The following is a 23,809-nucleotide window of genomic DNA, read 5'->3' as shown; positions in this document are numbered from 1 at the left end:
ATGCAGTGTCGCATTCCCAGAAAAACAAGAGACAGATGGAATTCTGTGTGACGGCGCCAAGAGGTTGATTCAAACCCCAACAAACCACCGTCGAACCGTCGGTGTGCAAGATATAGGCGTCATGACTTTGATGTAGAGGATGATCGGGCACTGCCATATACATTTATTGAAGTGTGGACCTGTATTTGTTGTGGTCAGATCTCGGCTGCACCGCAGTGGGTATCAGACAGCTGAAGGTCGACTGACTGCCAACACCGTTCAAGGGATGGAATGCAGCTCGTTGATTGCCCATGTCCGACCCATGAATGATGTCGAGGCGAGCTGTCTGTCCTTCCCCCCCTCTTCTAAATAGCCGACTCCCTCTGCAAGATGAGAGAATAAACCCGCTTTCTTTCGCCATCTCCGCGCATCGTGACAGGCTGGGACTATCGACTGTGTTTAGAGAGAGACATGGACAGCCCTGACGATCTGCTCAACCACCACCATCACAACCACTCATCACCAGCAGGGTGGGTTTCCCTTTTGAGTTTTGCCCCCCCATCTCCATTTCCCATGAAATGTTCCACTGAGCCCGTGTGTCCAATCAGGGGGTTCGGCAGGAGCAACAATGCGAGGCCGTATCGACTCCGCGCCGCCTGCGACAACTGCCACAACGCCAAGGTGAGAGTCCTCTTTTATCAGTGTGTGGCCGTACTCATCCGTCAGGTGAAATGTAACGGCAAGAAACCGGTCTGTGGTCGCTGTGCCAGTACCCAGCAGGAATGCACCTACAGTATCTCCATGGCGGGCAAAGTCCAGGGGAAACGGAAACGATCTGTCCCGGCGGGCAACACGACGACCACCACAGTGTCCGAGGAAGGGAGACGGGTGGCCGGCACGCTCCTAACCCCAACCAGCAGCTCTTTAACTTCAACCCTGCCCAGCATCGGCGATTCGGGCGAGCTGTTGGGGCCCAGCCTGGGGCTGGAGGAGATGGATAGCTCCGCGTTTGATCTCGACTCCTTTTCGGGAGCCCCAGAGTCCTATTCGCGAGATCTATTCAGTACCGCCTTGATCGAATCCGGAGGAGGAGGGGGGCCAGCAGGAGAAGGAGGGGAGTCCGATCTGATCGGTCTACCAGACAGCGACAGTGCCTCGCAGACGGGGTCCCACCAGACGGGACTGTTCTCAGCCTACGACACGGCCAGCTCGTGGACAACAGACGGAGCAAGCATCAGCAGCGGCGGCAAGGATGCGACGACCACGGCGGGGGTGGCGGCGGCAGCCCCGCGGGGCGGCCCGCCCGGGAGCAGCCGGCCGGAGTCACGAGTGCCGTGCGGCGGGCTGGAGCTGGACGAGGACGACGGACGGGACGGGCCGGCAACGCTGGGAGTTGCCGACCGGGGCCCTGGCAGGGACGGCGGGGACGCCCTGGTGAACAACCACCATAGCAGCTGCAGCGGCGAGGATGACACAGTGGCGGCCGCGACGGCGATGAGCTGGATCACCCTGTTCCGCAAGCTGCAGCAGAACCGGCGGGCGACGCCGACGCCAACGCTGGACGTGGTGATGGCGCTGAACCGGATGGCAATGGTGAAGATCCAGCGCTTGCTGCACGAGTGGAAGAAGCCGACCTCGCTGCCGGCCACTGCAGCAGACGACGAGGGCGAGCTGACGCTGTGTATGATCCTCCAGTGCATGCAGGAGATCGCGGACAGCTACGGCCAGGCGCTGTGCAGTCTCGACCGCAGCGAGCAGGGCCGCCACCACCACCACGGGGGATCAGGTCCCCAGCAGCCGGAAGGGTTGAGTCTGCGATTTGGCGTCTTCCACTTCCGCCCACAGGATGTGCAGGCCTTTTCGGCGCATCTACTGCTTCTGGAGATCCAGGCGGCCATCGCGCTCAACCGCCAGATCTGGACGGTGTTTCAGCAGGCGCATGCCGGCGATCCCGCCGTCTGGAGCCAGGCAAAGGACGCCTTGAGCCAGATCCTGGCGCAGCTGAAGACGCTTGGCCGGCAGAGCACGTCGGCCAGTTACCGGCCTGAGTTGTGATGTTCAAGGGTTTCTAAACCCTAAGTATTTCCTGTGATATAGATTTATTAGAAAATATGCTACGCCCTCGCGGCAATCACCTCCTGCCTCGTCTTCTCATCCCACATCGGCTCAATCTCATCCAGCAACATCGGCTGCTTCTCCGTCTGAAGCTTCCCTGCCACCGCGTCGATCTCCTCCCACACCCGTAGCAGATTGAGGCCGGCAACCCGCCGCACGCTCTCCTCCGATAACCCCCGGCGCAGCAGCTCTGCAATCAACTGCGGATAGCACGCAACGTCGTCTGTCCCGCGCGCCGTATGCATCGTGCCGTCAAAGTCCGAGCCGATGCCGACGTGCTCGTAGCCGATACGCTCGCCAACGTGGACGATATGGTCTGCCACGCGGGCGAGGGTCTGTCGTTGCGGCTGCTCGTCGGTCAGCTTGGGCAGGAAGGAGATCATGATCAGGCCACGGTTCTGGTGCAGCATGTCAAGCACTGGATCTGACACATTGCGGAGATGGTGGCTTAGCGAGGTGCTGTTGACGTTAGTCATGTTGAAAGCGTATGGTCTATGGAATACCTACCACGATGAATGGGAGAAGATGACTGGTGCGACAGATAAGCCGAGAACCTGCTGCTGCACGGCCTCTGATGTATGGGAGAGATCGATCATCCTGGAGGTCAGTAAAGAAAGATCTACCAAGGGTAGACAATACTTACATTCCAATCCGGTTCATCTCCTGCACCATCTTGCGGCCTTGGATGGAAAGACCTCCATGTGCCTGATCAGACGCCAGCTAATCGGCGTTAGAGACATGCCTTGTCAGGATGATAGATATGATATATCACCTACCGCCGCATCTGCATAGAGATTGTTGCTGTTATGCGTGAGAGTGATGTACCGCACCCCCAGCCGATAGAACATCCGCAAGACGCTCGCGCTGTTGGCGATCTGGTGCAAGCCCTCGACCCCGATCATGCTGGCGACCCTGCCAGAGCGGAAGACAGTCCAGACCTCGCGTGGCGAGCAGGCCAGCCCCAGTTGAGCCGGGTACAGCTCTACCAGGGCGTGGATCAGGTCTATCTGCTGTAGAGTCTGGTGGAGGGCGTCGTGGTGGACAGAGAGGGAGAAATTATTCTCTGCGTTTGGGGGAGGACTATCAATAGCGATATGTCAGTTACAAGATTCTAAATGAACAATGGCAGATAATAAGTGTATACTTACCAAGGAACATAGGCACTCCAGAACTGCCCTCCCACCTGCCCTCGTCTCAGTCGCGTCCAGTCGGTATGGAAGAGAGGCATCTTGTGGGCGTCGAGGCCATCGTAGAGCTTGCTCTGGTGCCAGCCACGGATCATCAGAGGGAAGTCATTGTGTCCGTCTGGTGGTGAGTATACAGATGGTTACTTGGTCTGTCCATCACTTACCGATCAGCGGCACCTCGGAGAGGAGACGCCGTGCAGCGTCTTCATACCCGTCAACAGTCATGGCGATGGTGTATAGACTTGATCTACAAACATCCTCCTCTCTATATGCTGCCATCGGCGTTTGGCTCGGCTACCGATAGCCATAGTAGCTGTCTTGTAGATCTCTGCTGAACATATGGCTGTGTTGACATGCATGTCAGTCCATTGTATACGTACTATCGATGCTCTGCCGAACGATGCTTTCTCTATAGATCGTATCCATGTTATCCATGTTATCCATGTTATCCATGTTATCCATGTTATCCATGTTATCCATGTTATCCATGTTATATGCTATAGTCCAAGAGCCCCTCCATCCGCTTCAACCCTTCAAGCAACTGCGCCCTGGGCAAGGCAAACGAGACGCGGAACCAGCCCGCCTCACGCTCGGCGTATTCCCATCCTGGCCCTACACGCACGCCGGCATCGACAAGCCGCTGCTGGAGTGCAGTCTCCGACTCGCGCGTGGCGGTATTCCCGCCCAGACGGGCCCAGATGTAGACGCCCGCAATCGGCCGGTAGCAGGGGATGTGGTGCTTGAGCATGAAGGCGACGACCAGGTCTGCAGCGGCTCGGAGGCTCTCACGGCTCTGACGGAGGATGCAGTCGAGGGTGTCGTTGTCGCTGAAGAGGCGCGCCACCACCAGTGCCGTCATGTTGGACACTTTGGCGTTGTTGTATATCGACATGGCGAAGCGGAGGGCGGCGTTTGCTTGCGTGACGAGGAAGCCCTGCATTAGAATGAGAGTCACACTCGAAGAATACAGTGATCTGGATTAACACGAGGAAGAAGAGAATCATACCATCCGTAGCCCACTGCTGCCGAGATCCTTGCTGACGCTGGTGATGACATGGATACGTGCTCTGTCTGCCTCCTCGACGTCTATAGAGAGGACGGAGACGAAACTGAAGGTGGGAGGTTCTACCAGCATGGTGTTTCTTTGTGAATCATGATCCCCGAATTCAAACTGGGACAAGGCATAGATCTCGTCCGAGATCAAGTGCAATTTCTCCGTCTTGCAGAAGTGCAGCAGCGCCTTGATTTCCTCCGCTGGATAGAGCTGGCCGCGCGGGTTCTGCGGGTTACAGAAGAGGGCCGCCTTGATGGGATATGGGGATGAGCGGAGGGCATTCTGATAGGCTTCAATCATGTTGTCGCTGCTCGTATAGACTGGCACGAGATGGACATTGTTGCGCAGCACTCCATAGGCCGAAAAGCTTCCTATACATTGTTATATTGCATTGTCATTCTTCTTGTACGAAAGACCAGCTCACCCCAAAAAGGCGCTTCGACAAGAACCCCCTCCCCCTCGCCACAGAGACTATACAGCAACGAGTCAAGAATGCCACTGCACCCAGCGCCGGTAACGATATGGTCCGGCAGGACAGGCACTCGCGGCGCAAAGAACCGGTTAAAGAAGCCCGCGGCAGCCTCCAACACCGGCGCACTCCCGCCGAGACCACTGCTATACGACAGATGCTCGGCGCTCAGCTCGCGGGCGACGGCGTCTTTGGCGGCCGCGATCATTTCCCCGCGCACCAGCCAGTTCTCGGCAATGGTCATGTCGATGGCAGGGAGGGTCGTGGAGCTCGCATGTCCGATCTGGCGTGCGAACTGCGACTTGAACCAGGTCATATTCTCCGTGGCGCGGGTAGACAGCATTGTATAGATAGTACGTATAGTACAATATAGGACACTGAATAGACACTGAATAGACACTGAATAGACACTGAAGACACTGAATATAGTATGTAATACGTATAGTACATTCGGCATCCGGAATATCCTCATCTAATCTCCATCGCCCGCCACGAGTCCTTCTCGGCATACGGCTTGACCACCCCCGGCAGCGTCGCCATCCGGTCTCTCCAGGCCACCAGCGCCGGCCACTGCTCCATCGGCATGCCGATGCGGGCGGTCGTCTCGACGTCGGCAAAGGGGTAGGTGGCGATGTCTGCAATGGTGGGCCGGTCTTTGGCGCCCAGCCAGTGTTGCCCGGGCTCGCTCAGGCGGGCGTTGATGATGCCGTACTGCACCCGGAGATCATTGAACAGCCTGTCATTAGCATCTGCTCATCCATGGTAGGGATAGTCTTACTTCTCCTGCGCGGCAGGGTTGACGGCCTCGCCGGTTCGCATCTCATACCACACCCAGTACTTTGCCGTCGGTCTATTCGTCAGCAACCATAGATAGTATATAGCACATTATGAAATACCCTAGGGATGCCGTCTCAAACGTAAGCCAGTTGCGGATCTCGTTCTTCTCGCACATGTCTCGCCCGCTCCATGCGTGCGCTGTATCGTACCGCTCCGCCAGGTACTCGAGCATGGCCGAGCTGTCCCATACATACGTGCGCTGGCCATCTACTCCGTCGAGCAGAGCAGGCACGTAGCGTTGCGGATGCAGCGCCGTGAACCAGTCGGTGCGTGTCGTTGGCCCGTCAAGCACGACGACGTCGTGTGGGATCCCCAGCGATTCCAGCAGGATCAGCGGCTTGATCCAGTTCTGGTACCGGCCCTCGACGGTGAACACCAGCGGGCGATCGGGGACATCGTTGCTGATAGATGCGCTGGACGTGAGTTGAATTGGCATGGTTATAGTGTATCATCCGTAGGTAGTATCTACATAGTATCTAGGTAGACATTTACATAGATAGTATCTAGATATATGTCAATACGAGTATGGAAGTTCGGCCACCGAGATGCAAGGACAAGGTTTAGTATTTATTCAATCCAGTGCAAGTTGCTTCTTCTGCCACCACCACCATGGAAGACCAGTCCGAGTTCTGGTACTTTGCGTATGGGTCCAACATGCGCCGGTCGACCATGACCGGCCGCGGCATCACCCCGCAGGCGACCGCCGTCGTCGAGGTGCGCACCCACTATCTCACCTTCGACATCTTCGGCATCCCGTACTCGGAGCCCGCGTACGCCAGCATCGCCCCGTTCCCCGCCCCGGGCTCGGCGTCCGTTTCGGTCTCGCTGGTCGGCGGGGGCGCCACCCCCGCCCCCGGGGCGGACCGCCCCCCGGGAGGCGTCGCGGTCCCCGCCGTGATGGGGGTCGCGTACCGTCTCTCCGCCGAGGACCGGCTCCGGCTGCTGGTGAGCGAGGGCAGCGGCGTCGTCTACAACTGGGTGCAGGTCGAGGGACACGTCGTGGATGAGGGAGAGGGGAAGACCATCACGGCGTGGACGTTGCAGGCGAAACATCCACAGCGCCCAAATGGGCTGCCCAGCAGGCGATACATGGTATGTCTTTACTCATTTGTCTCATATCTTGTCTGATGTGAATCATTATAGAACCTCTTTCGTGCCGGCGCCAAGGAATACAACCTCCCGGCTTCATACATCGAGTACCTCAACTGGCTGCCCTGCTATGAAGCACCGTCCAAGGACCGCGCCTGGCCAATGGGCCAGTATCTCTTTGAATATGGCTGGCGACCACTGGCACGGCAGGTTATCCGGTTGACGACCAGAACCGATGAACGCGGAAACTGCTCGCCGCTCCTTGCCCAATGTATTGTTGCGCTGTATCGCGGCATGTGGAGGTATCACGACAGCCTGCATGTCCATCTCTTTGGCCGAGGGGATGGAGGGAAGCTAGTCTACAAGATCTAGAGCATGAACATCATCAGGTATTATCATCAGGTATTATGATCGGCATCTTCGGTTGCCGGTCGGCGTGTAGGGAGAATATATTGAGTCGTCTACTCGTAGTCAGAACCCATCAACTCACCATGGACTCCATCACCGCCACTCTGCAAGACGCCCGCCAGAAGGTCGACGAGGCGATCGCCGCCCTCCAGGCGCCGCAAGTCGCCGCCGTGCTCGACAATGCCCTGCACAACCCGGAGCAGCTGCCGGACCCGGCGCTGATGCAGCTCAGCGGCGACGTGGTCGACCGGCTGGAACAGTTGCAGATGCTGCTGATTCCGTCGGTCTCGCTTCTGGCCGATGGTTTCTTTGGTAAAACCACCTATCCTTTCTATGGCAATCACTGAGAATCACAGGCTATCTCCTCACCAAAGCGCTGTGGACGGCGATCGACGCCCGGGTCGCCGATCACCTCCAGCAGGGCCCGATGACGGCAGCCGCCCTGGGGGAGAAATGCGGCGTGCAGCCGGTGCGTCTGGCGCAGGTGCTGGACACGCTGGTCAACTTCGGCATCTTCAGCTTCGAGGCCGCGACGGGCGTCTACGCCAACAACCGGGCGTCGGCGCTCGTCACGCACGACCACTGGACGCAGTGGCACCGCTGGAGCGATCTGTACGGCACCGACATCTTCGACGTCAGCCGCGCGATGCCCGCCGCCGTGCGCGCCGGCGAGACACGCTCCGCCGTGCAGATCGCCTACAACACCGACCTCAGCATGTTCGAGTACCTGGCGGCCCAGGGGCGCATCGCCAAGTTCCACGCCACCCTGGGCGCCGGCGCGGTCGCCCAGGCCCCGGGCCTGGCGGTCGACTACCCCTGGGCGGAGGTGGCGCACACCACCGTGGTGGACATTGGCGCCGGGTCGGGCGAGTTCCTGGCGGGCCTGATGCGCGCCCAGCCGGCGATGCGCGGCGTCTACTTTGACCTGCCGCACGCCGTGGAGATGGTGCAGCCGCACTTCTTCGGCGAGGGGGCCAAGTTCGCTGATCTTGCGGGCCGCATGGATGGCGTCGTGGCCGGCTCCTTTCTCGACTCCGTGCCCGCCTCGTCGGTGTACACGATGAAATGGTGTCTGCACGACTGGCTGGACGACGAGGTCGTGCGCATCCTGCAGACGGTGCGCGCCAGCATCGTCGTCGCCCCGGGCAGTCGTCTCGTCGTGCTTGAGGGCGTCAAGAAGCCCGGCCGCAGTGCCCGCATCCCCAACTACGGCGACCTGGTCATGATGATCACCGCCAACGGCAAGGAGCGCTCGGAGCAGGACTGGGCGGCCCTCGCCGGCCGCGCCGGCTGGACCCTGCATCGCATCCATCCCATCCGGAGGGCCTGGCTGTGTGCTATTGACTTGCGGCCGGCTTGACCTTATAAGATGACTACTCATTATACACTAGCTGTCACAGGAATATATGACCATATAAGGCTCTAATTAACATCTGGACATTCTTAGTGGCTCAGTGGTCTAGTGGCCCCTAGCTTTGTCTAATTTAATCAAAGTATATCTATTAGATATTAGATATCTGAGATATCTGAGATATCTACTAAGACATATTACAGATATCTATAAATATATCATTAGAGAATATGTTTTCAATGGAATATCAATGACAGAGTATCTATATCATAGAATATCCATTATATCCATTAGATAATTCTATTTAATGTGATGAAATATGTAGAGATAGTATTATTCACCCTATAACATGATAGAAGTATTATCCTTTCTTTTCTACCCTTAGTATATCTTTATTGATGTCATATTAAGCAAAACACAAGGCCTACATATGTCTATTCACACTCATCACCCGCACCTTTGTATCCGGCAAGCCAATCCAGCTCTCCTCCTTGACGCAAATCTCCCCCCCCTCCGTCTGCATGTCGAAGGAGAGCACCATCTCCGCCGCAATGGTGCGCAACAGCCGGTCAGCGACATTCCGTCCCAGACACTTTCTTGGACCGACCCCGAACCGCCACAGATTATAGCGCAGCTGGTCGCTGGGCAGGACGGCAAAGCGGTGCGGGTCGTACCCTGTTGCGTTGGAGCCCCAAAAGGGGTTGTCCACGTTGATGGCATGGGTATCGACAATGACATCGACCTAGAGACCAGTGGACGCAGGTTTAGTATGAACCATCAGATAATTGGAAGACATACATTTTTAGGAACCAGATATCCGTCGATGATATGGTCGGTCATTGCAGACTCGGGGTTCGAAAACGCTATTCATTCATTAGGACAGTCTGGAGACAGAGGAGGTATGGCTTACGCAAGATAGGCTTCAATCTGGCAGACTCGTAGACACACCAGGCGAGCAATGTATCGTCACGATTGAGATACTGGCGGTACTGGTCATCGTCATCCTTCACCGGGGCCAGCTGCTGCCGTAGCTCATCCTGAATGGCGGGATGAAGAGCCAGATGGATGATCATCCACGAGACAGCAATCGCAGTCACGTCGAGGTTGGCAAATAGCGACTCGTCGAGGGTTTGCAGCAGCTATTAGGGTTAACAACGGTTTATGGATAGAGGGTTAGGGGTTAGGGTTAGGAGTTAGGGTTTTAGGACTGCCATGAGTAGGATGGGTTACCTCGGCCTTGGAAATCCTCCCCTCGGCGACTGCATCCCACAAGACAACGATAGGAGAGGCAAGCTTTTGTCGCTGGGCATGGCTATACCCCTCCAGAACCAGCGTCTCCCACTGGCGCTGAAACTGCTGCAGATCTGCATTCGCCGAACCCGGCCAGTGGCGGAGGATGGGATAGCGGTTCACCCCCCCCTGGAAGGCATGTTTGAACAGCCCCTCGCGGATGGGGGCGATCTTTTCCAACGCGAGTCTCTGCTTGAGCGATAGCTCGCCGAAGAAGATCTCTGCCACGACGAAGAAGGCACAGGCTTTCAGGTCGTTGACCGGGTCGAGGATCCTCTCCTCGTCCTGGAACGGATGGAGGAAGCGCCGGACGTTGCTTATAATCATGGCGGTATGGTTCATGGCTGCTGGGCGGGTGAAGGGCCCGTCAACCTCCTTGCGCAGGTTACGCCATTGATCGCGGCTCACCACGCCGACGCAGCTGCCCAGCAGTTCGTGGAAGAGCCAGCCGGCGTTGTTGTCGCTGGACTTGACGTGGTCGTGCGAGTGGCGGAAGTATTGCTGCAGATGGTGTGGTTGTGTCAGGACTCTAGACGATTAGCATATTTCAAACACTCTCCTATTGTCTCCATACATCTCAGGGCTTGTGCCGTCCCAGATACGGTACAGACGGCCTAATTCCCTGCGCCAGCGGACGGCCGCCTTGTGTCCGTCGAAGAATTTGGCTGTTCCCTGTCCGTTCGGCCAGCTGAAGCGGGCACTGGGCATGCTGGAAAAGCCATGCCGGAGGGCGTAGCGGAGGGACAGGAAGATCTGATGTTAATAGGTTAGTTGTGCATAGGAACCCTAGGGTTATGTTGAAAACCCTAGGGTTATTTCAGGGTAGGGTTATGGTAGGACATGTAACCCTAGGGTTACTCCAGGGTAGGGTTAGGGTAGCTTACATTGAGAATGAAAGATACCGGCCACAGCCAGAGAAACAACACCTTGTTTTCCATCATGAAATGGCATTGAGCAGTCCAGAAACACTCTTCAACAATGTTATCCTCCTATACTCATCGGCTACGAGCCAGGAAGCAAGGGAGCTGTCATCGGCCACCGACTGGGTTGATCGGAGAATGTCTAGGCGGAGGCCGAACCGTGATGTCCAGCGTTACTATGTATAGGTTTACGGGCGGGTCCTTTTGTATGGATCGACATCTATAGATAGAGTCTATTCTCATCCTCGGGGAGGGTGAGGCAGTGTTGACATCTTCACCATGGCCAATCCGTACACGATCGATGGCCTCTTCACCGAGACGGTCCACGCAGTCCCCGACTGCCTCGCCGTCGACCATCCAGACGGCCCCCTCACGTACGCCCAGCTGGATGGCGTCTCGACGACTCTGGCAGAGACCCTGCAGCAGCGCCACGGCGTAAAACACGGCGCTCTTGTGCTACTTGTGACCGGCCATGGCATCCGGAACGTCGTCGCCATTCTCGCCATCCTCAAGGCAGGCGGGTGTTATATCCCCATTGACCGGGAGAAGGCCTCACCGGCGGCCCTGGAGGTCATTCTGGACACTGTCGACGCTGCCCTGCTGCTGAACACGACGCGGGAGGTGTTTACGCATCCAGACCCGACAGTTCCAGCTCTACACTTGACAGAGATTCCACATGGGAATCCGGCGTCAGGCATCACCCTCGCTCCCAGCAATCCCCAAGATGCAGCCTGCATCATCTTCACGAGCGGCAGCACCGGCAAGCCGAAAGGCGTGGTGATCCCCCATGAAGCTCTCGCATACTACGCCAAATGCGAGCCGTACAACATGAACGTCCAGCCGGGCGATCGAGTCTTACACATTCTGAATGTTGCCTTTGACGGTATGTTGGTTTATCCTAAGTCTGGAATGCCAGCTAATCCACAGCCTGCTCTTGTATTCTCTTCTCCACCATCCTCAACGGAGGCACGCTCGTTCCCTCGTCGGCGGCACACATGTTCGACCGCGCCGCCACCTGTACCATCTTCGCCGCCACCCCGTCCATTCTAGAGACCTTCCCGGCGCCAGACCAGCACCCAGCCCTCCACACGGTGCTTCTGGGCGGCGAGACCCCGTCACCGGCCCTCCTGACCACCTGGTTGGGCGCTGGGATCCGCGTGCTGAACGGGTACGGCCCGACGGAAGCCGCCTCGGGAGGCGCCATCCACACCGTGACGGATCCGGCCCGCAACGCCATCATCGGCATGCCGATGCCGGAATCTCCTGTCTTCTTGCTGGATGCCGAGCTGAATCCCATCGTGGAAGACGGTGTCGACGGGGAGATCGCCATTGGCGGCCGCAGTCTCGCACAGGGATACTACAAGGACCCTGTTCGCACGGCGGCCGCGTTCATCACCCACCACGACGGCCAGCGCTTATACCGGACCAACGACCATGCCTGCTGGGTGACTACCGAGACGGGGCGGCGCGTGCTGGAGTTCCGTGGGCGGCACGACCGACAGGTCAAGAACCGCGGGTTCCTCGTCAATCTGGAGGCGGATGTCGAGGGCCCGATTCTGGGTGCCGCGGGGGCATCGTTTGGTGTCCGCCAGGCACATGCGACGCTGTATCGCAAACGCCTGGTGGTGGTGTGCTCGCCGGCGACAGTCGATGCGGCAGGGTTACAGGCCTCGCTGGCGTCGCAGCTGTGTGCGTTCCGTGTGCCGGACCAGGTGGTTCCCATCGACTCGCTGCCTCTGTCGCCGAACGGGAAGATCATCCCCTCAAGGATACACGAGATTCTCGCCGAGAAGGACAGGGTGAATGCTGCCGAACAGGAGGAAGGGGATGGCCGCTTCTCGGACCCCATCACGCAGGCTGTGGCAGAGTGTATGGCGGCCGTGCTGGAGCGCGACATCGTCCATGTCCAAGCTAACTTCTTCGGCCTCGGCGGCCAGTCGCTGGCAGCGTTGAAGCTGGTCTCGCGCTGTCGGGAACGCCGTCTCTCGCTCACCCTGGCGGATGTGTATCGCCTGCAGACTGTCGAGGAGATTGCCCGGCATTGTCGGGAGCATCCACAATCCCTCTGCAAAGAAGGTCAACGAGAGCAAGCAACACAGCAGTCAAAAGATGAGCAAGAGCCAATTCAGGCACCTCTGACCCGCCTCCAGCTTGAATTCATCCTCCCTACTATCGAGTCCGACGGCGCCAACACGAATCAGCTGGTGCTCACGTACAGCAGCCAGGATGTCGAGGCCATCACGGCCGCCTGGCAGCATGTCCACGCCACAGAGCCGGTGTTTTCCACGCAGATCCGACTCGACATCGACCAGGGGGTCCAGGCGATCCATCCGGGCTCCTCGACGCTGCATTCGACGTCTTTCACGAACCGGGAGCAGTACCTCCAGGCGGTGCAGTCCGTGCCGATGGAGGTGGGATTAGGGAGTCGGCTGGATCTGATTCATTACTCAACACAGGCTTCAGAAGACTCGGAGCTGACCGTCGTCTTGACAATCCACCATGCTCTGATGGATGGATACTCGGCCGGTCTTTTGCGTCGTAAAGTCTCGCGCCTCGCCCAGGGAGCCAGTCTGCCGCCTTCGCCTTCATTCCTGACTGCCGCCCAGAGACTCATCGCCATACAGGAGGCGCGAGATGCCGAGGCGCGCGCCTTTTGGGAGAGATACCTCGAAGGATACAGCGAGACAGAGAACGACACCAGGAGTGGCAAAGAAGAGACACTGGCCTTCTCCATCGACACATCCATGGAACAGCTGCAGTGCTTCGCTGCCAAAACACACGTCTCCCTCGCCACGCTGTACTATACCGCATGGGCGCTGGCACTGTCTCAGCACGAAGACACCGACGAGATCCTCGTCGGCGCAGTCTTTGCCGGCCACGAGATCATCGCGCCGTCAGCCGTGGAAGCCATCGGCCCCTTACTAGCCACTCTGCCGCTGCGGGTGCGTCTATCGGATCCAGATCTCTCTGTCGAAGGTCTGCTGCAGCAGACCATGGCAGGGTTGGCAGAGTGCAGCCAGTACATCTGGAGCCGACCAGACCAGATCGCACGGCGGCCACGCAATCTCCTGGCGATGCAGTGCGATCTGCCCGTGGAAGAGGGCGGCATCGCCCCTGTATCTGTGGGCGGGCGCGAACGGTCGAGCTTCGGCCTGAACCTGTTAGTTAAAGCCGGGGGGCAATGCGAACTCTCTGGGCGGTATCCCCCGGGGACTCTCTGCCGGCTGCGGGATGCCTTCAAGACAGCCCTACAGGCGTTGCTGGACGAGGACACTGTAGGGGGCTGTCGGGGGGGGGTGCCTGTACCGGCCTTGGGCCCGGCAGCCCAGTCCCTGGCAGCATCGGAGTCCCTGGAAGTCTCTGGGCCCCCGGCAGTCTCTGGGCCCCCGGCAGTCTCTGGGCCCCTGGAAGTCTCTGAACCCCCGGCAGTCTCTAAGCCCCCGGCAGTCTCTGAGCCCCCGGCAGCCTCTGAACCCCCGGCAGTCTCTAAGCCCCCGGCAGTCTCTGAGCCCCCGGCAGCCTCTGAACCCCCGGCAGTCTCTAAGCCCCCGGCAGTCTCTGAGCCCCCGGCAGCCTCTGAACCCCCGGCAGCCTCTGAACCCCCGGCAGTCTCTGGGCCTCTGGAATTCTTTGGGCCCCCGGCAGTCTCTGAACCCCCGGCAACCTTTAAACCCCCGGCAGTCTCTGAACCCCCGGCAGCCTCTGAGTCCCTGGAAATATTGGACAGCACTGAGCTCGACAGCACTGAAATCACCCCCCAGTCAATGCTCGACTATTCCACAGTGACTGCTGCCTTTGCTGCTGCGGTGGCCCAGTATGGCTCCTCCGTGGCCGTCGAGGATACAGTCAACGGCCGGGCATGCATCACTTACACTGAGCTGAACCAGCGTGCCGCCTGCGTGGCCTCCAAACTGCGCCGCCATGCCCCGGCCCTAGCCCCTAAGGCGACTGCTACAGCCCCTACAAACACCCCCGTGGTAGCCATCTACGCCGACCGGTCCCTGGAGTGGATTGTCGGCGTGCTGGGCATCCTCCAGGCCGGGGCGGCGTATTGTCCGCTGGACCCTGCCTGGCCCGAGGAACGTCGCCAGGCCGTCTGTCGACTTAGCGAGGCGTACGCAATGCTGGTCCCGCGAGAGGATCAGTTGGTTCATGCCCAGGGTGTGGATGTGCCGGTTATAGTGATTGACACTGACATGCCTATTGACACTGACATGCCTATTGATACTGACACGCCTATTGACACCGACACCGACACTGACACTGACACTGACACTCACACTGACACTATTGATGATGCTGTCGACTCGATGATGTTTCTGGTCTTCACCTCCGGCACAACAGGACAGCCCAAAGGCGTCCCCGTCAGCCATAGAGGCTTCCTTGCTCTCCAATCCAACCCTGTTGCCCGGTTCTTTGTCGAACCAGGCCATCGCATCGCCCAGTTCATGTCCCCCGCCTTTGACTGCTGTGCGAATGAGATATTCTCTGCCCTCCTCCATGGGGCGACACTGGTGCTCATGGACCCTGACCATCCGTACGCGCACCTCAAACACGTCGACATCGCCAACCTCACACCGTCCGTCTTGGGGGTTCTGGATGAGACGGAATATGGCAACATCAAGATTGTACGTCGTCTTCCTTTTTTTACATCACCTTTACTAACAGCGCAGTTGTACTCTTCCGGCGAGGCCGTCACTCCAGGGCTGGTCACTCGATTCGGACACAATAGGCTCTTCTACAATGGATACGGGCCTGCAGAGGTATCTTATTCTCTTCTCTTATTCACTGATTCTCTTCCACTCTCCATTCACTCACTCTACTCTCTCAGTGCTCCGTCTTTGCTTCATTTACACGTCTCCTCCCCGGAACGCCAGTGACGATTGGCAACGGCACAGCCACAGTCCGTGTATACGTCCTGGACGAGCAGATGCAGCCCACAGCCGACGGGGAGAGCGGCGAGATCTTCGTGGCGGGCGTGCAGGTCATGGCCGGCTACGTCGGAGCCCCCCAGGAGACGGCGTACCGGCTGGGAAGCGACCCCTGGCACCCCGGCGAGGCCATGTTCCGCACAGGCGACTACGGCCGCCGCCAGCCAGACTCCGGCGAGGTGGAATACATCGGGCGTGTCGACCGGATGGTGAAGCTGCGCGGCACGCGCATCCAGCTGCCCGCCGTGGAGCAGCATCTGTACGACTGCGACGAGCGCATCACCCTCGCCGCCGTGGCGGTGTTGAACGACGTGCTCGTCGCCTTCATCACTCCCGGCGGCGTGGATGTCGACGCCGTGCGTGCCCGTCTCGCGGGCCACGTCGTGCCCGGCTGGGTGCCGCAGATCATGCTCGCCGTCGACGATCTGCCCATGACAGTCAACAAGAAGATCGACTACCGGCAGCTGCCGGCGTTGTTTGCCTCCAAAACGGCCCCTAGGAATGACTGCGCCGATAAGCCCTGCCTGCAGGACCCCCTGGAGCTGCAGATCGCACAGGAATGGCGCTCCCTGCTCAAGCTCGACGAGGAGGTCCCGCTCTTCGCCGACGACCACTTCTTCCAGCGCGGCGGCCACTCTGTGCTGCAGATGCTGCTGGCTGCCCGGCTGGCCTCTTTGTTCGGCGTCGACGTCTCCACGCGAGACATGGTGCTGAACCCCATGCTGGCCGACCAGGCCATCCTCATCCGCCGGCTCCAAGGCTGTTCTGGTGAAAGGGAACAAGAAACACGGCCGGCAGAGGTTGAGGCCGTGCCCTGGACGCAGTGTACGGAGCTGGAGACCTATGTCTGGGCGCAGTATCAAGCCGCCACGGCGAGATCAACCTTCAATATCCCCCTCGCGCTCGAGCTCACCGGCGCAGTCGACGTCGTCCGGCTGCAGCGCGCCGTCAACTCGGCGCTGGCGGCGCATCCCGTGCTGCGAAGCAATTTCATCGCCGGTCAAGAAGACGGCGGCGTCCCTCTCCAACGCGTGCTGCGCCGGGAATCTCCCCGTGTGCAGCTGGTCGACGATCTGGACCTGACGGCCGAGATCAACCGGCCGTTCGACCTCGCCGCCGACGAGCTGATCCGCATCTACCTGTGCCAGGCGGACCAGCGGGTGATTCTGCTGATCATCACGACGCACGTCCTGACCGACCGCTTGGGGCTCCAGGCTCTCCTGCAAGACGTGACGGCAGCGTATCTCAACCCGCTCCCCCCGGCCCCCGACACCACCCTCGTCCATCTGCAGTCGCCCATCTGGAAGCGGCGCATCACCGCCGACGAGGCCCAGTTCTGGCGCCAGACATTGTCGGGGATCCCCCGCTCGCTGAACCTGCACCGGCGCTCCTCGTCCGCCCGCTTCGAGGGCTCGTCGCACTGGCAGCGTCTCTCGGGCGCACACATCGCCCGGCTCTCACAGCGCGCGCGCACCCTCGGCGTCACAAAACACCAGGTTGGCCTCGCCGCCGCCGCCCTCGCCCTCTCCTGGCTGACAGGCAGCCCGGACGTCGTGCTCGGGTGTCCCTGGGACAACCGACCGTCCGCCGCCGAACGGGGCTCGGCCGCCCAGTTCCTCGACCGACTGCCTGTTCGCATCCCGCGCGGGCGAGCAAGTGATGCCTGCAGCGAGATCCTCCTTCACGCGCGCCAGGCGAGCCAGAACGCCGTGGCGCATGCCGTGCGCTTCTCGCAGATCCTCGAGCTACTAGACCAGCACGATTCTCCCGGCACAGGCAGGGCACAGCACCATCCCGTCTTCGAGTGCGTGGTGACCTTCCATCTGCGCCATGGCTGGTCCCAGCACCTCTCTCTCCCGGGCTGCACCGTCACCGAGCACCCGCTGGCCGCGCGCGGAGCCAAGTTCCTCCTCGTGCTGGAGTGGACGGAGCTGGCGGACGAGGAGTGGATGCTGCGCATTGAATACGACCACTCGCAGCTGGCGTGGGCGACCATCGAGGCCCTGAGCGCCGGCATTCGCGAGATCGTCGCCGGTCTCGCCGAGGGGGCTTCGCGGGCGGAGATTCAGGGCCGCTTGGAGGGTTTGGAACGGCTGGGGGGGGCTCCGACTTCGTCTAAAGAGGGAGGCTCTTTGTTGGCGTTGGAGAGCAGTCGGGTGGTGAATTTAGTTTAGCATTAAGATATTAGTGATAGTCTAGTCAATGATGGTTTACCTGGGTAGGGAAAACAGAAGATTAAGGAATGTAGGGCTTACAATATCAAGGAATATAGGCTGACCTTGTTTATATAGTAATTGATGAAATAGAGGTACTCCTGATTGATTGACCCCGATCGATTGATCGATTGATCGATTCATCGATCTGTTGTTTGATCGCTTCTCGATTGATCGATTGATCGATCTGTTGTTTGATCGCTTCTCAATTGATCGATTCATCGATCTGTTGTTTGATCGCTTCTCGATTGATCGATTGATCGATCTGTTGTTTGATCGCTTCTCGATTGATCGATTCATCGATCTGTTGTTTGATCGCTTCTCGATTGATCGATTGATCGATCTGTTGTTTGATCGCTTCTCGATTGATCGATTCATCGATCTGTTGTTTGATCGCCTCTCGATTGATCGATTCATCGATCTGTTGTTTGATCGCTTCTCGATCCTTGATCCTTGTTGATAATCCATCAATTCCTATTTCCAAATTCTAATCTTAATCTCAGGTAACACTTACACTGTATTATATTGCAATGTCATTCTCTACTTGAATGATTTATATCTAGAGTCACCATTACAGCACCCAGTCTTGTGGAGGTAATAATATCTACATAGAGTATTATAACTAGTAGCTACTCTAGCTACAGCCCTCCACTCACTGGAATAAAGAAGTAATTACCCTAATCTAAGCCTTAATTTCTATATAAGATAGTCATATAATGCTCACTTTAATAAGCTAATAGAAGCTTTAATTAGTAACTAATAAGAGTAGAGCTTAACTAATTATAACTTTAAGTAAATTATATTACTGTTGCAGAGCTTCACTCTGAAAATATAGAAAATAATTATTTATTATAGGGCTCAATATAAGTTCCAGTAGATCTTGAATTCTCAGTTCCCCATGACGGAGTAGCCACATGGTGATACAATGTGGTATGAATATATGTATCTAAGTTATATATCAGAATACCCCATACCAAGCACAACAACTCTAGATATCATAAATGCTCTTAATATAATCAGCGTCGCTCAGTCAAGGTGGACTGAGCTTTGGCAATGGCTTCATTGGTGAGTTGCAAGCCCACAACAGCTCCCGCGCGGACACCTACAGGGTCAGCCAACATATAGCAAGAGGAAGGCAAGGGAAAATACATACCGGCACCCTGTGCGATGGCCACCTGCTTGATGCCGTCCATTGTGTCACCGGCGACGATGCACCCCTTGACGCTGGACTCGAGGAAAACAGGGTCGACCTTGACTTCGCCGCCGGGGGTCAACTCCAGCCCGAGCTGGTCGAAGAGCGGCTGCCCACGGTTACGCGTCGCGGGACGATGAACAAGAAAGCCCAGGGTGACGCTGGGGCCCGTCTCGAACTCGACAGTGACGCCCGCATCAGCTCCCGGCCCGTTATTGACCAGGCGCACAATGCGACGCTCGTCGATGCGTGTGCCGGGCACGGCGAGAACGGTGGCGATCCCCTTGGCGATGGCCGGGTCGGTAGACCGTGGACCGTTGGTGAAGATGGTCAGGTCTGTGTTTAGCTGCAGCGCCATGAAGGAGAGATGTAGATATGCCGGGTGGTCAAAGGCCAGCACGCCGATGGGGCGGTGCTTCTGCTCGAGGCCGTCGCACAAAAGACACTGATAGCTTGTACAGTTAGCCATGTAGATCTACCAACACGGTTCAGGGGCAGGGTAGGGTAGGGTAGGTTTGTTTTATACATATGTTCAGGCCAGTTGGCCGCATATCCCTCCAGATCAGGCATGATATCTTCTGTCCCCGTCGCAAGCACTAATCGTCGGCCCCGAAAGACCTGCCCCGTGCTGTCTGTGAGCGTGAAGCCGCCGTCGTCCGTCTTTGCCACAGCGACGACAGTCTCGGCGCGGAAGGAGATGAGCGGGTACTTTGCCTCGATCTGGGCCTGGGACAGACGGCGGAACTCACCTGGCGGCGTCCCGTCCCGCGACAGCACCGTGTGCATCGCGGGGGCCCCTTGGTTGCGATACTGCTGGGAGTCCACGACGAGCGCCGTGCGGTTGGCCCGGCCCATGGCCAGCGCGGTGGCGAGGCCGGCAGGGCCGCCGCCGACAATCAAACAGTCAAACGAGTCGGACATTTACCTAATTGAATCAAGAATACGATATAAAGATGTGAATTCAATCGAACATGGACTCATGTAATATACTTCCTCGTGTCTACTCGGTCACCGAGCGCACGCCGAGGATCCCATCAGGCTGGGAGCTGCCGATCTGCCGCAGGATGACATCAACGTCCTTCTCGGCCTCCTGCCAGGCCATCTCGATCCGCGTCTTGTGCTGCGGACTGCGCGGTGAGAAACGGGCCTCGAACGGCGTCGGCCGCGCCAGGAGCCCGTCGGTGATGTCGTGCGGGTCAGTCGATTGGCCTGGCACCCCCGAGATGTCAAACCCCCACAGCAGCCGGGCCGTGATGAGGCGGATCGAGCTGTGTGCCAGATGCTGCCCGGGGCAGATGCGACGCCCGTACCCGAAGTTGGACATGGGGAGCGTCGGGTCCTGCAGCCAGCGGTCCGGGCGGAAGCTCCAGGGGTCGCCAAAGGTCTCCTCGTCGAAGCCCAGCGAGTGGTTGTTGGTCACCACCGCCGTGCCCCGGGGGATGCTGTAGCCCTCGTACACGTCGTCCTCCTGCGCTGCGTGGAAGGCCCCGAACGCCGGCGAGGTTGGGAACATGCGATACACCTCCAGGAGGAAGGCATCCAGCCGGGGGAGCCGGTCCAGATCTTCCCAGCCCGGGAGGTCGTCGCCGCGCAGGATGGAGCTGATTTCCTCCTGCACCTGGCGCACCGCCTCAGGATATAACACACACGCGCGGATCACAAACTCGAGCGACAGAGTCGTGGTGTCGCTGGCCGCTTCGAAGGTGATGCCCGTCACCCACGCCCGCTCGGCCGCGCTCATTGCCTGCGCCTCGCGCGTGCGCGAGGCCGCCAGCGTCCAGTTCCACGAGGGGGTCTCCATCGCGGTGGCCCCGAGAGCGAGAAACAGCTGCTGCTGGGCGTCGTGGAGCCGGGCGGCCGCCCGCCGCCAGGGGGCCAGCCAGGCCGGCAGGGCGCTCAGCAGCGGGAACGCCGCCAACACAGGGTTCACGGCCTGGAACAGCTCGCGGACAATGCGCTCGATGGCCTGGACCTCGGGCTCGTCGCCGCGGGCGATGCGCCGGCCGTACGCGAGCGAGAAGGCCAGGCTGGCGCTGTAGCGGTGGAAGCGGGCCGCAAAGTCGTTGGAAGTGAGCAGCTCGGCCAGCACCTGGCGCGACTCGACGTCCTGCAGCGGCCGGTACCGGGTTGTCTGGCGTGAGGCCAGGAAGGAGGCGTGGATGCGGCGGTGGGCGCGCCACCGGGGCCCTGTTGGGAGGAACAGCGTGTGCGGCGTGCCGCCGCCCAGCTGGCTGAACAGCTCTGGCCGGCTGCTGTAGGTCTTGCTGCGCCGGTCCAGGAAGGCCTGGGCGATGCGGTAGTTGCCCAGGATGATCATCTGGCGCTGGCCGAAGCGGATGCTCACCAGAGGGCCGTAGCGCTTGTGCCAGGCCCGGAACCGGCGCCAGGGCTGTTTGGCGGGGATCTGGTGGAGGTTGCCTATAAGGGGGAGGCCCCGGGGGCCGGGGGGGAGGTTGGACTTTTTGCGGGCATAGAGGGGGAGTAGGAGGAGGAATAGCAATAATAGGAAGAGGATCATGATGACAGCAGGGATAGTAAAAAGGTGAAGAAGAGTAATGTTAGGGAATGGTTTTATAGAGGTTCTCAGGATCATTTAAATCTAGCTTCTAATCATCATGTAAGGGGGTAACATTGACTAAGGATCTACATAGTTAATACATCTGTAGATAAAACCTGTCTGATATCTAGTAGATCTGTATATGAAGAGCTCTATTGTTTCAAGTATTCTATTATAAGCTTCAATTAATGCTTCAATCAATTAAGATAATTAAACAGGACATTGAGAATCATGCCACGGCCATGCCCGGGGCCAGTCCCAGCTTGCGCCAGCCCAGCCCCAGGGCGATGACGGTGGCGACGCCCGCGAGAACAGTGTCGAGGAGGAACTGGGCCTTGAGACCGTCCATGTAGGCGTCCAGCACATGCGACAGGGTGGCGGCGTCCAGGGTCTGGCTGAGGCCCGTGGCCCCCGCGTTGATGACCGTCTGCGGGCTGACCCCCGGGGCGTGGCGGGCAAGGGCGTGCACCAGGAAATTGTCAAAGACAGCCTGGGCGCCCTGGACCCAGATGGCGCCCGCCAGGAACTGGAAGAACAGGGTGATGGCGGTGATGGTGGAGATGTCGGCCAGCGGCACGCTGGCCTGGCTGACCACCACGGGCATCTGGATGGCCATCCCGACGCCGATGCCCGCCAGGGCCTGGTAGCCGATCCACTGCGCCGGCGGGGAGCCCCTGTCCATGGTATACAGCAGGCCGCAGGCGATGGTGGTGAGGATGCCGGCGCCCAGCATCAGCGGCAGCGGCCGGCTGCCGATCAGCGGCAAGATCAGGCCCGTCAGCATGGACAGGATGCCGACGCCCAGCACCAGCGGCAGCGTGCGGATGCCGGACTCGGCGGCCGACACGCCGGCGATCGCCTGGAAGTAGATGGGCAGGAAGTAGAGGATGGCGAAGAAGCAGCCCGGGAAGACAAACACAAACGCACAGCTGACGCCCACCAGCCGGTTGCCCCGGAACAGGCGCCCCGGGAACATGGGCCGCCGGCGCCAGGCCATCTCCTTGGCGATGAACAGCAGCGTCAGCACCCCGAAGCCCACCAGCGTGCCGATCACGGCGGCGTCGCTCCAGGCCTTGGTGACGCCCCCCCACTGCACGGCCAGCAGGTAGCAGAGCAGCGCCCCGAGCAGCAGCACGAAGCCGACCGGGTCCAGCAGCAGCAGGAGCTCGCCCACGCCGACCTTGTCCGGGCGGGCATGGGCGGGCGGGTGGAACAGCAGCAGGATGATCACCACAGCGACGCCGCCAATCGGGAGGTTGACCCAGAAGCACCAGCGCCAGGTGGTCTCCGAGGTGAAGGCGCCGCCGATCAGGGGCCCGGCGAAGCTGGCGATCGAGAAGGTCGCCCCCAGCACGCCCATGTAGGCCGGGCGGCGGGCGGGGGCCACCGACAGGCCCATGATGATGTACACGCCCGCCATGACGCCCGAGCCGCCCATGCCCGTGATGGCGCGGCCGACGATCAGCGAGGTGGAGGAGTGGGCGACGGCGCAGACGAGCGAGCCCAGCTCGAGGGCGGCGATGGTGGTAATGAAGGTCGCTTTCAGCGGGCAGTGGCGGTACAGCGTGCCCCAGACGTGCTGGAACAGCGCCATGGTGAGAAAGAAGGCGGAGCCGTACCAGCCCACGTCCGTCAGGGAGTGGAAATCCGCCGTGATCTGCGGGATGGCGGTCGAGATGATGGTCGAGTCGAGCGCGACGAGGAACATGCTCAGCATCAACGCCATCAGCACGCCCAGCACCCGGATCCCATGCAGGTATTCGACGTCTCCGTCTCCGTTTCCATCTTCTCGCTCCTCTTCTGCCGTGCGGGTATGGGAGGAGGAGAGCTCAAGGGCAGTGCCCTCATGCTGGCTCCCTTCTCCTTCTCCTTTCTCTGACTTTTCACTCATCGTGTAGAATGTTTTGTTAGAATAGATTGAGGATCATGAGTGAATGTGGCGGAAGTTAAATGGACCAAGGTGTAGGAAGGGAGAGCAAGGGATGGAAAGAGTATGCTCAGAGATGAAGCTCGGAGAGTTTCGGAGACTTTCTTTTATTTGTTTATCACATTGTCCTGAGATCAGCATACTGACTATCAATTAGAATATTCAACTCAGATGAATATAGTCTTGACTATTAGATTCAATTAATCTGTGTAGTCAGTCTTGTAGGCTGTGGCGTTGATATAGAACTAGTCTTATATTACTCAACCATGACATTCTTAAGCTGACATAGT

At 58.9% G+C, this 23,809-nt stretch overlaps 11 protein-coding genes across 11 annotated transcripts; 4 read left to right on the top strand and 7 right to left on the bottom strand.

Annotated features, from left to right (window-relative positions):
• The first annotated feature begins 34 nt into the window (after window positions 1–34).
• On the top strand, window positions 35–2,117 carry ASPZODRAFT_26543 (hypothetical protein). Its single transcript, XM_022728053.1, has 3 exons — window positions 35–509; window positions 588–660; window positions 706–2,117. The coding sequence occupies exons 1-3, from the start codon at window positions 451–453 to the stop codon at window positions 2,032–2,034; spliced, it is 1,461 nt and encodes a 486-aa protein (XP_022580460.1). The 5' UTR covers window positions 35–450; the 3' UTR covers window positions 2,035–2,117.
• ASPZODRAFT_547278 (hypothetical protein) lies at window positions 2,064–3,508 on the bottom strand (the record flags this gene model as incomplete). The annotated part of the gene is made up of 6 exons (XM_022728486.1): window positions 2,064–2,553; window positions 2,602–2,691; window positions 2,738–2,814; window positions 2,871–3,174; window positions 3,243–3,399; window positions 3,446–3,508. Coding segments are annotated over 6 exons (1,151 nt in total), but the record flags the coding sequence as incomplete, so codon positions are not given.
• Window positions 3,509–3,771: 263 nt separating this feature from the next.
• ASPZODRAFT_68501 (hypothetical protein) lies at window positions 3,772–5,147 on the bottom strand (the record flags this gene model as incomplete). The annotated part of the gene is made up of 3 exons (XM_022729514.1): window positions 3,772–4,215; window positions 4,288–4,706; window positions 4,760–5,147. The coding sequence occupies 3 exons, from the start codon at window positions 5,145–5,147 to the stop codon at window positions 3,772–3,774; spliced, it is 1,251 nt and encodes a 416-aa protein (XP_022580458.1).
• A 125-nt stretch (window positions 5,148–5,272) lies between these two features.
• On the bottom strand, window positions 5,273–6,077 carry ASPZODRAFT_68717 (hypothetical protein; the record flags this gene model as incomplete). The annotated part of the gene is made up of 3 exons (XM_022729530.1): window positions 5,273–5,540; window positions 5,583–5,654; window positions 5,701–6,077. 3 exons carry the CDS (start codon window positions 6,075–6,077, stop codon window positions 5,273–5,275), a joined length of 717 nt encoding a protein of 238 aa, XP_022580457.1.
• A 173-nt stretch (window positions 6,078–6,250) lies between these two features.
• ASPZODRAFT_17375 (hypothetical protein) lies at window positions 6,251–7,102 on the top strand (the record flags this gene model as incomplete). The annotated part of the gene is made up of 2 exons (XM_022727011.1): window positions 6,251–6,733; window positions 6,785–7,102. 2 exons carry the CDS (start codon window positions 6,251–6,253, stop codon window positions 7,100–7,102), a joined length of 801 nt encoding a protein of 266 aa, XP_022580456.1.
• A 119-nt stretch (window positions 7,103–7,221) lies between these two features.
• On the top strand, window positions 7,222–8,498 carry ASPZODRAFT_68902 (hypothetical protein; the record flags this gene model as incomplete). The annotated part of the gene is made up of 2 exons (XM_022729548.1): window positions 7,222–7,450; window positions 7,495–8,498. 2 exons carry the CDS (start codon window positions 7,222–7,224, stop codon window positions 8,496–8,498), a joined length of 1,233 nt encoding a protein of 410 aa, XP_022580455.1.
• Window positions 8,499–8,875: 377 nt separating this feature from the next.
• ASPZODRAFT_167643 (hypothetical protein) lies at window positions 8,876–10,717 on the bottom strand (the record flags this gene model as incomplete). Its single annotated transcript, XM_022726835.1, has 6 exons — window positions 8,876–9,231; window positions 9,288–9,352; window positions 9,400–9,628; window positions 9,720–10,308; window positions 10,354–10,532; window positions 10,664–10,717. 6 exons carry the CDS (start codon window positions 10,715–10,717, stop codon window positions 8,914–8,916), a joined length of 1,434 nt encoding a protein of 477 aa, XP_022580454.1. The 3' UTR covers window positions 8,876–8,913.
• A 175-nt stretch (window positions 10,718–10,892) lies between these two features.
• Window positions 10,893–18,552, top strand: ASPZODRAFT_160119 (hypothetical protein; the record flags this gene model as incomplete). Its single annotated transcript, XM_022726452.1, has 7 exons — window positions 10,893–11,582; window positions 11,627–13,984; window positions 14,024–14,055; window positions 14,461–15,327; window positions 15,373–15,462; window positions 15,531–17,722; window positions 18,510–18,552. The coding sequence occupies exons 1-7, from the start codon at window positions 10,979–10,981 to the stop codon at window positions 18,550–18,552; spliced, it is 6,186 nt and encodes a 2,061-aa protein (XP_022580453.1). The 5' UTR covers window positions 10,893–10,978.
• Window positions 18,553–18,719: 167 nt separating this feature from the next.
• ASPZODRAFT_133808 (hypothetical protein) lies at window positions 18,720–20,244 on the bottom strand. Its single transcript, XM_022723362.1, has 3 exons — window positions 19,562–20,244; window positions 18,997–19,487; window positions 18,720–18,945 (listed from the first exon to the last, which is right to left on the bottom strand). Exons 1-3 carry the CDS (start codon window positions 19,954–19,956, stop codon window positions 18,860–18,862), a joined length of 972 nt encoding a protein of 323 aa, XP_022580452.1. The 5' UTR covers window positions 19,957–20,244; the 3' UTR covers window positions 18,720–18,859.
• ASPZODRAFT_152888 (hypothetical protein) lies at window positions 20,036–21,553 on the bottom strand (the record flags this gene model as incomplete). The annotated part of the gene is made up of 1 exon (XM_022725902.1): window positions 20,036–21,553. The coding sequence occupies one exon, from the start codon at window positions 21,551–21,553 to the stop codon at window positions 20,036–20,038; it is 1,518 nt and encodes a 505-aa protein (XP_022580451.1).
• A 191-nt stretch (window positions 21,554–21,744) lies between these two features.
• ASPZODRAFT_133807 (hypothetical protein) lies at window positions 21,745–23,563 on the bottom strand. The gene has a single exon (XM_022723361.1). It carries the CDS (start codon window positions 23,298–23,300, stop codon window positions 21,822–21,824), a length of 1,479 nt encoding a protein of 492 aa, XP_022580450.1. The 5' UTR covers window positions 23,301–23,563; the 3' UTR covers window positions 21,745–21,821.
• Between the last annotated feature and the right edge of the window lie 246 nt (window positions 23,564–23,809).

This window comes from Penicilliopsis zonata, assembly GCF_001890105.1.
Source record: "Penicilliopsis zonata CBS 506.65 unplaced genomic scaffold ASPZOscaffold_10, whole genome shotgun sequence".
In the NCBI taxonomy this organism is placed as follows: domain Eukaryota; kingdom Fungi; phylum Ascomycota; class Eurotiomycetes; order Eurotiales; family Aspergillaceae; genus Penicilliopsis; species Penicilliopsis zonata.
Note: the sequence above shows the minus strand (reverse complement) of the source record. Positions and strands in the feature narration are given on the sequence as shown.